The sequence below is a fragment of the Malurus melanocephalus genome, unplaced genomic scaffold (assembly GCF_030028575.1).
Source record: "Malurus melanocephalus ecotype Western Australia unplaced genomic scaffold, MMel_1.1 scaffold_66, whole genome shotgun sequence".
NCBI lineage: Eukaryota > Metazoa > Chordata > Aves > Passeriformes > Maluridae > Malurus > Malurus melanocephalus.
This window is the reverse complement of record NW_026623298.1, coordinates 2,218,695-2,230,724: the sequence shown is the minus strand read 5'-3', so window position 1 is coordinate 2,230,724 and position 12,030 is coordinate 2,218,695. Positions and strand designations below refer to the sequence as shown.

General features: G+C 42.0%; 1 protein-coding gene across 1 annotated transcript; it reads right to left on the bottom strand.

Annotated features, from left to right (window-relative positions):
- Positions 1-429: 429 nt before the first annotated feature.
- ACOD1 (aconitate decarboxylase 1) lies at positions 430-8,028 on the bottom strand. The gene is made up of 5 exons (XM_057366489.1): positions 7,973-8,028; positions 6,411-6,572; positions 5,231-5,320; positions 3,014-3,219; positions 430-2,438 (listed from the first exon to the last, which is right to left on the bottom strand). Exons 1-5 carry the CDS (start codon positions 7,982-7,984, stop codon positions 1,484-1,486), a joined length of 1,425 nt encoding a protein of 474 aa, XP_057222472.1. The 5' UTR covers positions 7,985-8,028; the 3' UTR covers positions 430-1,483.
- Between the last annotated feature and the right edge of the window lie 4,002 nt (positions 8,029-12,030).

Sequence of the window (12,030 nt, the reverse complement as noted above, 5' to 3'; positions counted from 1 at the left end):
TTAAAAATAGAAACTGTATGTTGAAGGTGATAGGAAGGTTTCCTTTTTTCCCCCTTATGAATCCAAATGTATTCAGTTTTAAAAAGAGTGAATGGGCAATGGGGTTTTATCACATCACTGATGGTTATCAGTAATTCACATTTGCTGTTACCCAGCTGCAAGTGCAGGTAAAATAGTTGTAAATGATTCTGTTTACCTTCAGTACAGGTGAGTAATTCAATTCTAATCAGAAGGATAAATAATGAATGAATATGGTTATTTAAGGTTTTTGTCCCTTGCAAGTCTTTAAGCAAGTATTACTAATGGACTTGCGAAATTYTTGCAGAGCCCATAAGTAAACAAACTTTATAAACCAAGATCCAGCACAAATGAATTCATTGCACGTGGAAAATACACAAGTTTTGCTCTAATGAAGTAATTTCAGATTTATTTAGTAAAATGAATTAGCTTTATTTTGTAATTTCTTTTTGCATACATCGTTTAGTGCCCTGAGGAAGATACGTTTTATGTTAAAGCACATGCTTTCATCTTACAAATGTGAATAAAGGGTTGGCAGTTTCTCTTAGGAGCTCAGTCTGGCAAGGCTTTGTACTCCTTCAGGAACAAAAAATTCTCAGAATTCATTATCCTGGTTCACTGTGGACACTGATTTGCCTCACTTAAGAAGTGCTCTGGTGCTCACAGGTCCCCGTCACTCCTGCCTGCCCATGTACTGTAACCCACGCTCTGCTGGCCCTGAAGTAACCTGAACTGGCATCAGCTGCTCAGAGTCCCATGTAACTGGGGTGGGAATAAAAGAGGAACACACCTGTAGCTCAGAGGAGCCAAAGGAAGGATGTGAAGAATAATGTCCTTATGACGAGGAGTGTGGAGCAGTCCCTGTTGCTCGGTGCTGGTGTGATCAGGCCGAGCCCATACCTTTGCCTTCTCAGCACAAGAGCAGTCACCACAGTGACGCCTGACGTGCTTCAGAGTATCGAGTGCTACCACTCCCTGCGTGTGCTGTGTTTATTTTAGCTCAAATGTCAACGCTCAGACGTAACAGGTGCTCTCTTCAAGGAGGTTGTAGAGATAAAATATACAGAAAGAAACATATAAAGGCTTTTGTTCTCTGTGCTTCTAACAGTGATGATTTTCATGAACACAGCACTTCCATTCTCCTCCAGAATTTGGACTTCCTGTATGGAGTTATTTAGGAGAAGCAGATTTTTGGCAGAAGAATAGGGAGATTTTTGTGCCGTGTGCAAGCAGTGAATGCTCTGCCTCTAGAGGTACAAAGATAGCTGAAGTCGGCTGTGTCAGCAGAGGATCTTTTGTTCAGCCTGGGCATATAATCACTAAATTATTTACTTGGTGAAAACCCACAATACTGGACTGAATATGCTTCTTGTATTACAGGATTCATATTTAAAAGTGCTTGAGTTACTAAGAGTTTGTGCAGAATTTTGCATTGGGTTTGTGAAGAGCATGTTGGCCGGAGCATTCAAAGGAAGCACAGCTTCCCTGGAAGTGCTCTAGCTGACTGTCCTGATAGAAATGTGCTTAACACAGAACAGTCCTCCACTTTTTCCAGGTTGTACACAGTGTCTATAATGCATTCTGTGGCTTCTGCGGGCAGGATACTGAGAGCATTGGATTGAAACTTTTTCACCAAGTCCTCCTTTTTCAGGGGTTTCCTCCAGTGCCCGTAGAAGGTATTGCAGCGGTCGCTGATCATGTTGCCATCCCGAAGTGTKACACTCACTTCACAGTAAAGACTGTCAAAGCTGGGGGTGTTGTCAGGAGGGTGCTCCAGCTGTGTTTTGCAGAGGAGCTCCCATAAAGCCGGCCTGTGGACATTCTGACTGCTGAAGGACTCGACTGACATGCTGCCATCCAGCAAAGCAGAGCATGCAACAAACTGGAAGGAGTGTCGTGCTTCGTGCTCTGAGGCTGGGCTGGGTCTGTTCACATATTTGACCTCAGGAACTTTCAGAGTGACTTTCTCAATTTTATCAAGGGGGAGCAAGTTCTCACTGCTCTCCACAAGCTTCCTCCTAACAGAAGATGCTGCATCAGCCACCCAGTGCGTCGCAAGATGAGCAGGAAAGCGTTTAATGGCCACATCTTGTTGGTCCAAGAGCCAGGGGTAGGACTGCAAGGTTGGCAGAGTCTGTGGGCTGTAATCTGTATAAAAGGCCCCCATCCCTGAATCCATGTCCAAGATCTGTTTGTTTCCTTGAAGGCCCTGTAAAGCCAAGCAAGCTGCTTCCAGTCCGTGCTTCGCAGCATTCCCTACGTGGAGGGGCTTTATTTGGGTTGCTGCATTAGCCAGTGGGGCACCTGCATAGGAGGCAGCAATAGCCAAGGCATTTTTACATTCCAGCTGGTCAAGAGCTAGCAGTTTAGCACAAGCTGCTGCACTCCCYATTGTGCCAACCACAGCCGGTGGGTGAAACCTGACAAAACAAAAATATCTTCATTACCACATTTCAAAAACTCACCTGAATTCACTATATACACAAGTTTTTCATTCACTGCCATGGAAAACAGATCGGACCATACAGAAACATACATTCAGCATTCACAWGTGGGCCTTGCTGAGAGCTGTCACTTTTCCTCAAGAAAAAGTTAAATTGGAATAGTACTGTTTGCAGTAGATCTTCCCCAGAAACAAATTGAAACATTAGAGCTGCTCATAGTTCAAAGCAAATTAATAGTCACCTACAAAGTTACATTTATTATTACTATTTATATATTATTATAAATTTATAAAAATGCACACTAGGGAGATCATTGCCTTCTTTCTGTGAATTTGTCAATGGTTTCAAAAAGAAATCTATTAGCTAAAGAGTTAGGAGCCAAATAAGTGTATTTATGTTTAAGATAGACCTTCCCTAAATTTCCCTGACAAACAGCATAGGAAATATGAATAACTGTGCCATCTGTATTTTAACTGATATTTAATTAAGTATATTAACACTGATTAAAAAACAATTCCACTCAACTTTCTACTTGAAACATTTCTTTGTACCTTYTTGGAATATTCCTGGCTTCTCTGGAGAAGTGCAGCAACCTGCCTTGCACTTCAATTCCCACATTGAAAGCTAAGAGCAGATCAAGACCCGAGATTTTTTTCTTCTGAGGAAAGGCCTCTGCAAGTGCAATCAATGCAGGGAGCACGGCCCCGGATGGGTGTGTGGCTGGATGCCAGGTGTCGTCAAAGTCCATTGAGTGCACCTAATGGAAAGGAAAGCATTGATTTGTTGTTAGAAATAAACTCTGACTTGGCAAGGTTGCTTCAGTCCAATGAAAATACTGTAACTAGTATAAAAAAGTACCAAATAACTTTTTCCTTAGAAATCAAAAATTTCAAGTCTTTTAAAGACCTTTACTCCCAACAGAGCTCTCTGGGAAGTGGCAATGCAGCCGAGATCTTGCCTTAAAAGAGTGTAATTGTAATTCAAGTTGTACCAGCCTGAAAACAGTGTGACAGATTCATTTTTTCTGCAATTGGCTTTTGCTGCTTTGATTAGGCTGATATAATTAAAGCAGCTGTTCTAGGTCCACCATGTGAACAGTGAATTTTCACTTTCCCTGAAACATAATGAAATATAAACATAATGWAATATAAACATAATKAAATTATTTCCCCAGCGCTGCAACTGATGCTGCCATTAGGACTCGCACCATAAAACTGTAGCAGTAAAATACTGCTAAATGAAATTTATATCATCAAAACTACTTCTCTGGTGCAACCATCCACAGGCAACAGGCAYAAGTCTGCAAACGTACAGGAGGTTTTAGCCTGAATTTTCAGCACACAAGAACACAAGGAACCAGACTCCCTGGAGCTGCTGGGAGTAGGTGAAAGCTACAGTCTTAATGCGGATGAACTGCTTGTCTCAAGACAGTATCCCAAGTGCTGCTTTCTCTTTCCCATGGCCAGAGCCCAGATGCTCAGGAAGATTTTGGGTGTTTCCAGCATGGCATATGGCTGCTAATTTGGTAGCAGATGGTTCCCAACAGTGCAGTGAGTGTCCGTAATGTGCTGCTTATCAGACACATTCCTTCCCCCCGCAAAATTTTGAGAACCCCCAAGGACCTGAGAGTATCAGGGACAGCATTTTTTACATAGCGTAGTAATGTAAATTACTCAAAATTACCTCAAAAACTGAGCTTTCACGTCTGTTCACCTGTGTCTTACTTCAAAGCAAAGTGGGAAGCTGGTCAGGCTCCCCAGTGGTCAGATTTTGCCCTGTGATACTGTTAATATGCATTTTTGAGGTCTGTTTCAAGTCTCTAGCTTGAAAAAATTTTGATGTCATCTGGGAAGATGCCCTGCAGCGCAGGATAAGGAAAGTTATGACCAATATCCTGTAAGCTGTGTTTCTGGTGTCTTCAGTAAGTGCTTAAAATTGACCTGTGACCAAGAGGTAAACTGAAATGATCATATATATGCTAACAGCCAGATCTGAATATCACAAGGGCTGCTAGGAGCTGAGAGGTACCAGATCTCATTTCCAAGATAATTTTCTCTGCACTGGAAATGAGCTGTTAAATTGGACCTCCGATATTGTTGTCACACTAATTTAAATAGGCTTAATATTACTATTTCCTTGGTYGGTCACCTTCTCTAGTTTTGCATAATTGCCAAATTTGTCTATCCCACCTCTTGCGCATCTTTCAATTTCAAATTATTTCAGCCTCGATCTGAATTTAGACAAATGTCTGAGGAGTCARTTATTGCTTTAATGACAAAGTGTGTGTTGAAAATACATAACATGCTTTTGAAAACTGCATAACTGAAGATTAAATTGCCTTGTGATATTATATGTCTATGTGTCTATGTGTGCATCTGTCTGTGTTGTTCTGTGTTGTTCTTTGCTAGTTGCCATGAAATTTGGATCCCAGTGAGCCACATCTAGAGACTGTCATTTTCAGTGGCTACAGCAAGGCAGCAACCTTGCTACAAGGATACCAGGTTGTGAACTGCAGTGTTCTGACCTTTTACTACAGCCCCAGATCCCACGTTGAAGCTAAGGGATGCTGTCAAGTTGGATCCTAAGGTCAAGTTGACCCTAAGGTCAGTCTCACTGGAAGGAAGTTGAAGCACATTAGGAGAATACTCTAGGAAAATTTTGTAGCAGACTTCACAATAAGCTAAGATTTTTGGAACATTCTGTTCTCTATAGAGCAAGAATGGCATCAATTTGTATGATTTAAGAGCAAACAAAAGAGCATCCCTTACAGCCACTCCATTCACAAAAGCTGCATACAGAGGAGGCAGTCGGAAATCCAAGTGGCCCCAGATGGTACTGGATAAATCTGAGCTGTAGATCTGAAACAAATTGACATCAGTTAATTCAAAGTCCTGAACCCAAGGATAAATGTAACTCTCTGATGTAACTGAGAGCAGACCATGCCCTCTGGGGACCTAACTGCTCTCTTTTATGAGCAAAATATTGTTCTTTCAGAAAGTACGAAAAGAAACTCAGTATCCTGTTGCCTTATGTCCTATTCCACCCAAACASAGCTCAGGGCAGATCAACACCATCCACCTGGAGCCTCAGTAGCTTCACAAACCTCTGGCCACTRACATCCCTTCTCACCACCCATCAACAACTCCCTCAGAATCACAGAATCAWCWGGGTTGGAAAAAACCTCTGGAATCATCAAGTCTGACCTAAATGATGATGAGACCAYCATCATCTTTTTGGGGAGATGTCTGGCTAAAGAGTTCAATTTTCTGTGTTTTAGTAAGACCCTGAATAAATGATAGATGGCCTCCTGGTGCTGTGAATTGAATAAAAGGGCATAAACTACCGTGGTTTGGAAAGGAGAATTCTCTTTGGGAAGAAATAATTGGCACACAGAGCTCTGGAGCATAAGTCCACCTAGGCAGGTCTGAATAAAAAAAAACAGTGGGCTAAACTCTCCTCATTGATGCACTCATGTGTTGGGAAAGATTCTTTTCAGGGTCAATTACTCTGCCAGTGTGAGGAGACTAGAGGAGAAGCATGGCTAATGTACCTCAGACAATAATTATGTTTTATGGACTGCAAGTAACCCACTGCTAACTCCCCATCACATTAACAGTTCCTTAATTAGAAAGGTTGGTGATAAGTGATGTCTACTTTGTTGATGTTTTTAATACAATATCATAGGTGAAAGAAAGGAAAGGGTTCTTGGTTAACTGTGTTTGTAGAGGGGGATCTTAGCATGCAGACTGATGCACAGACTTTTGGCCATCCATTGGGAAAAGTAATTTGAGCACTGAAGTTTCCCTGTCTCAGTGGGAAGAACACCATTTCTCTCTTTGCATCCACAAAAGAATTTCACCATGGCAAAATTTCCTTTTTATAGGGCAGGTTTTCCCTTGTTGTCTTATAGCTAAACTTTAGGGTGTGCTGTGAATGCCAGACTCTTACCTTGCTGTACTGTGCCACTTTGTGGCAGACCTCGGTGCTGGTACCCAGAAGCCCCACTCCAAGAGTATCCAGAATCATTCGCTTACTTCTCTGAATTACTTGATCTGTCAACTGATTTGCATTCAAACCATGAATCACCTTGGCAAAATTTCCTGTAATTGTCTGGGAAGGGAAAAAAAGAGAAGAAGTAGATATTTCTCTATACTTAAATTAAACACCCTTTTAAATTTTCTTTCCTCTTTTTATTTTTTTCTTTTCTTATTTTTTTTTCTTTCAGTTTCGGGCTACTGCCTCGCATGCTGGCCATTTCTATTGCCCTGCCCCTGTTTACATGAATTGCATCACCGACACCAAGGTTTGAATTCTTCCTCTTTCTGTTCCCAGAAATGTCACTGTGTTATTTATATTTTATTTATGCTTTCATCATTATCCTTTTCTGTCCTGTATTTCTTCTGCTTTCTCCCCGAGTCCTTGAGAGTATGCACTGCAGGTGCTGCAACTRTGGAAGATTATCTCTGTCATCTCTRGCTCTATCTCATCTCAATCTCTATCTCTAATGACTATTCGCACACACATACACAAAACAAATAGAAATAAAAACATCTGTCTCTCCATAGCACCTGCTTATTGGTATTGAAATCAGTGGGAGAGCAGCATTTCAAGCCAGTGCACCCACTACCACACAAGAAGGCAAGATTTAATCTCCCTGATTAGCAGCATTACTATCCCAAATCTTGCTGAGCTCGGAGCTCAGTGGGAGGCAGGAGCTGGCAGCCCTACCTTGCACATGTTGCTCATAGCTCCCAGCTCCCACTGAATTCACTTTCAGCTGGACTCACAGCTTTTCTCCAAGACAAGATCTTGCCTCTTTGAAAAGCAGTGGCTCCTTGTTCCTGGATCCTGCTGATATGGGAATTATATATATTTATTTTCCTCTCCTATTGAGCAATGACCCGTTATGCAAATTCAACCTGCTTCTTGGCTGGAGTTGTGAGCTGCTSTTAGTATCTCTATTAGAAAATAATCTAAAACTTCCCTTCCTGGACCATTAGAAATGTCCTGCTGCAGAGTACACATTATTTACAACCAGTCTATACACACAGTTTCATTTTAATATAGGCAGTAATGCATATATATCTCCTCTCTCTTTCTTTGGAAATTATCTCCTTTCATGTATCCTCTTCCTGCACATATCCACATRGAGTGGTGATGTTTCCTTTTGACCTTCCTTTTGCTGAGTTAAACAAATCAAACTGTGCTATTCTGTCCTTTACAATACAGGCTCACCTCTACTGTGCTCCTATATTTTCATTGCATTGTTCACACTGGATTCCTCTTTCTCTAGCAATGGTGACCAGAACTGTACCCATCATTACAAACAAGYTCTCACTCACACTTGTACTAAAGCATTATCTGGAGGAAGCAGTTACAAGCAGTTTGAAGCAGGTGAACCATGTAAAGCAGGGCCACATGGTGCGATGGGTTCTAACTGAAATACATGGAGTAAGGATATGAAAGTGCAGACAATTGCATCTTACAGTGCAAAGAAACAAAGACAGTACCTTTGTCCACATCTTGCAGGGSTGTTGCAAGGTCCCAGAGAGATGCAGCAAATGAGTGGTGGCCAGTGAGCAGGGGAACTCACTCTCTCACTATTTATATGTGTCTGTCTGGGGAGGGGGAAGGAATTGTAGGCCTTTTTACTTGTGCATCTTGTCCTGCCCATTTCCTCTTTTGCCTGTAAATTTTCTTTTTTGCTTCACTTTCAACTTTCCTCTGACTAATTGTGCTATAAATACATGTGATAGGACTTAGCCAGTCATGTTTACATGTTGTATAAATTAATGTATGCAATACTTCATTACCAGATAGAAATGGGTTCAAGSGTATCACAACTGGTAGAATAGAGAGGTGTGTGAAACCACAGTGATCCATGGTTGGGAAAGTCCAGCGCTAGACTACAGGATGGCAAAGGCTGTTTTAGCTTAAAAAACCAGTTGTTAATATGGTTTGGGATTGTTTTTTATTTTTGCTGTGTCTCCTCTCCAACACATACAAATCAGACATGGGAAATGCATGCCATAAGAATTTGAGGCCATAAATTGGATTAAGGCAATTCTTGGCACTTAGCAGTGTTTCAACAGCATGAATCGCTGTGTGTTAGCGAGAGATAGTGAGTGAGGAATCCCTGCCCATCACATCAGGAAGAAAGCAGACCCCACAGGAGTATGAATAGGGGTCACTGAATAATTCTGAAGTAAATAAATAATGATGTCTGAAGTATGGGAATCAACTGGATCAGGGAACAAAGCCTTGCACATCCATACTTAAATGCTATCTAAAACTTAATCTAGGAACCTCAGCCCGTTACTCAGAATAGCTTCAAATAATTTTGTAAAGCCTTATCTAACTCCTGAGTGCCTCTAGTTAGAGAACAGCATAGGTCTAGAAGTGAARCCAAACATTGATTTGAGTGATTCCAACCACTACTGAAAGGTCCTGTTTCAGGCTGTGTCATTCCCCTTCTCCTCTCCCCAGATACATTGTACTCCACCTCCTTGGGCCAGCCCTAAAGCCATGCAGACCCGTTCCTGAGCTGGTCCAGCCCATCTCCAGAGCTACCTCAGTGATTCTCAGGAGTCAGCCATAACTGAGTTTCATTCCCTCGGAAATGCAAAATTAAATCTCGCAGCACAAACAGAGAGAGAGAGGAGTAGGGCTAGCAGTATGCTGTGAAATTTTGGGAAGGCAGGGACTGGTAATAAGAGAGAAGAGGGGATCAGCGGTTCCCAGCAAGCTCTAACCCAGACATTTGCCTATTTAGCCCATGCTTTTTGTGAGTTCTGCTTTTGGATGTCACCTTCTGGTGATTAAYTTGATGCTGAACATTGCACTGGGTAACAAAGAGCCTTAAATTATAGAAGCAGTGATGAGTCAGTTCATGGATATAGCCAAAGAGCCCGAGGCCCAGGACTCCTGAACCCCAGCCCTACAAACATACACATAATTTTGTACAGACTAACCTGCACTATGTGCAGGCTCCATTAAATTCTTGTCCTACCTTTCTTTTAAATATGAGCACATATGAATATGCCATGATTTCCTCACTCATGCAGGCATAACTTGCATCTACATAAAACATGCCAGCACATTTCCTAGCTCCTGGGTGATGTGTGCTTTGGCCAAATCCTGACCCCACAGGGAGAGAGACGCAGAATGTGCATCAGAGCTTCTTCCTTGCCCCCTGTATTTCCCACACTGAGGGAAACATCAGAGATATCCTGGATGTACTGAAGAATTACCTTTGGTGCTGTTAAAATCCACCCACATAATGAGATTGCTTACACTGACAAGGTTGGCAGTGGTTGGAAATGAAAATAGGAGTTAATGAGATTGGGCTAAAAAAATTGAAAGATTTTGTTAACTTTCACTATTGTTTTTTCAGCTCATTCTTCTCTTTAGAAAATTGGAAGAAAATATTTAAACTTCAGAACCATGGAGACACAGTCGGAAGGGACCCCCAGAGACCATCCTGTCCAACCTCTAACAAGGCCACTCAGAGCAGGCTGTGTCCAGTTAAGTTCTGAATATCTCTGAGGACAGACACTCCACAGCCTCCCTGGGCAACCAAAAAAAAATTACATATTAAATAAAAGATATCCAAACCCTAAAGTCCATCCTCTTTTTTCCATTACCTTTGGGATTTAATTTATGACCTCATTCTGTTTCTCATTTCTTTTGCCTCCTCGAGTGAGATAGAGGTCCTGCTGCCTTAATCCTGTGATGGGACTCCAAAGTGATTTTGGGTGGGASCTAGAACTTGTGATGTGCCTTGCAATGTGATGTGCAGTCACATGCTGYTAGCTGATCTCAGATCCGTGGCCACTGCTTTCTGTAACCTTCACTGAACAATGGACTGTCCCATGCATTRCAATCATAACACCTGTACTATTTAAGGGCTGAACTAAGATATTACGAGAAAGTGAATTTTTGTTWAAAAAAGAACAAAGGAAAACTGTAAATTTGCTTGGAAGACCGATTTCCAAACCATGGTCTGCAGACCTCAGACTCAGGTGTACACTGCAGAGTGTGAGGGAAAAGAAAGATAATTATCACTGCAGGGCGAAGAGGCATCTAAACAAAGTCCTGACGCTCCACAGCAGAATTCCTAGGGGTCTAGACAGAAGAAGGTTGAAAATCAGTGACTGAGAGTTTGGTACAAGCTGTCCACCCTGACAAAGGGAATCTGCTGCTTTCCTCTCCTTTGACACAATATSCATGGTTCAGCAATTTGGGCAGACAATTTGTTAACGAGCGAGCATGGTGGAAAGACCAAATGTGTTCTTCCAAATGCCATTTGCAGCGTCGCACGCAGCCACAGTAATGAGCTGTGTTGATTACAGAGCCAGGCTTTAGAAAACCAGTGCCCCACAGAGCCTATTTTCTCCTGCTGACATCACATTTTTAAGCCACTTTTTCCCTTCTATTGCCTCCAGTTATTTTAGGCTAAACTCTGCCCACACCTGCAAGCTGTATGCAACTGAAAGCAATTCTGGCCCTAGACTTAGGCTCTTTTGTACTAAAGAAATATTWAAAAAATATGACAAAATATGGAGTCCAGGCTTCCTTTTGTCTGAGCCAGCTTTTAAGAAGTAGCTTTGTTCATGGCCTGTGCTTAGATGAGAAAATGGGAGACAGGTGCCAATGTGCTGTGTTTACAGAGACTCTGCTGTTGCTGAGAGTCTGAAAACAACTTGCAAGTGCAGGATCTGCTCGTTTTCCCTCTACTGGGATGTTTTAATTACAGTAAAAAGGTGAGAATCCTTGAGAATTGTCTGGAATAGMTGGCTTGGTCTAAAACATGTGACCAGCCCTACAGCCATAACTCTTGGGATCCTGTGATTTTCTATCTCCTATTATTATGATTTTTGTGCCTCTTTCCTCAAGCCTGTCTTCCTATGTTTACCCCAACAGTGGGTACTGAGCCAGACAGCAATTACACACAGCAAATGCAATAGGCAGAGATTGCACCATGAAATGTATCATCCTGGAAACTTCTAGCCCAAAGTAGTTCTCTTATTCACTAACTTGCACAACTAATGGCAGTTTGGCAGTGAAATCTCTGAGAAATTTTTATCACTCTTGTTTCCTTTTTTTTTTTCTAAGTTCCCATAGCGAATCTTGGAAGTGCCCAGCCATATTCTGGTAAAGGTTGCTAGGAGTCAATGCTCGAGTCAATGCACYGCATTACATTGCCTTTCTTGCTTCCCTGAATTAGCAGTGCTACTSCTAAAGGCAAGGCCTCAAGGTTGATTTTAACTTGTGGTGTAGATGCTGGTTTGCTTAAATGAACTGCAAGATAGAGGCACTAGGCATACCTGGAATATTCCCTTAGGATCACATTCTAGACAGCATTCGACATCATTTATGGAGTAGGTGAAGAGTCCTGGTCTATAACGGTGTGAGGAGGCACTGCAGATCCACGAAATTCCCATGGACCCAGTGTGAATTTTAGCTCTCACCAACACTACAACCTTTACCTGTTTTACTGGTGTCAGCAATCAGTTTCACCCTGTCTTCTGCAGCATATTCAGGCTCTGTTGCAACACTGTGAATCACA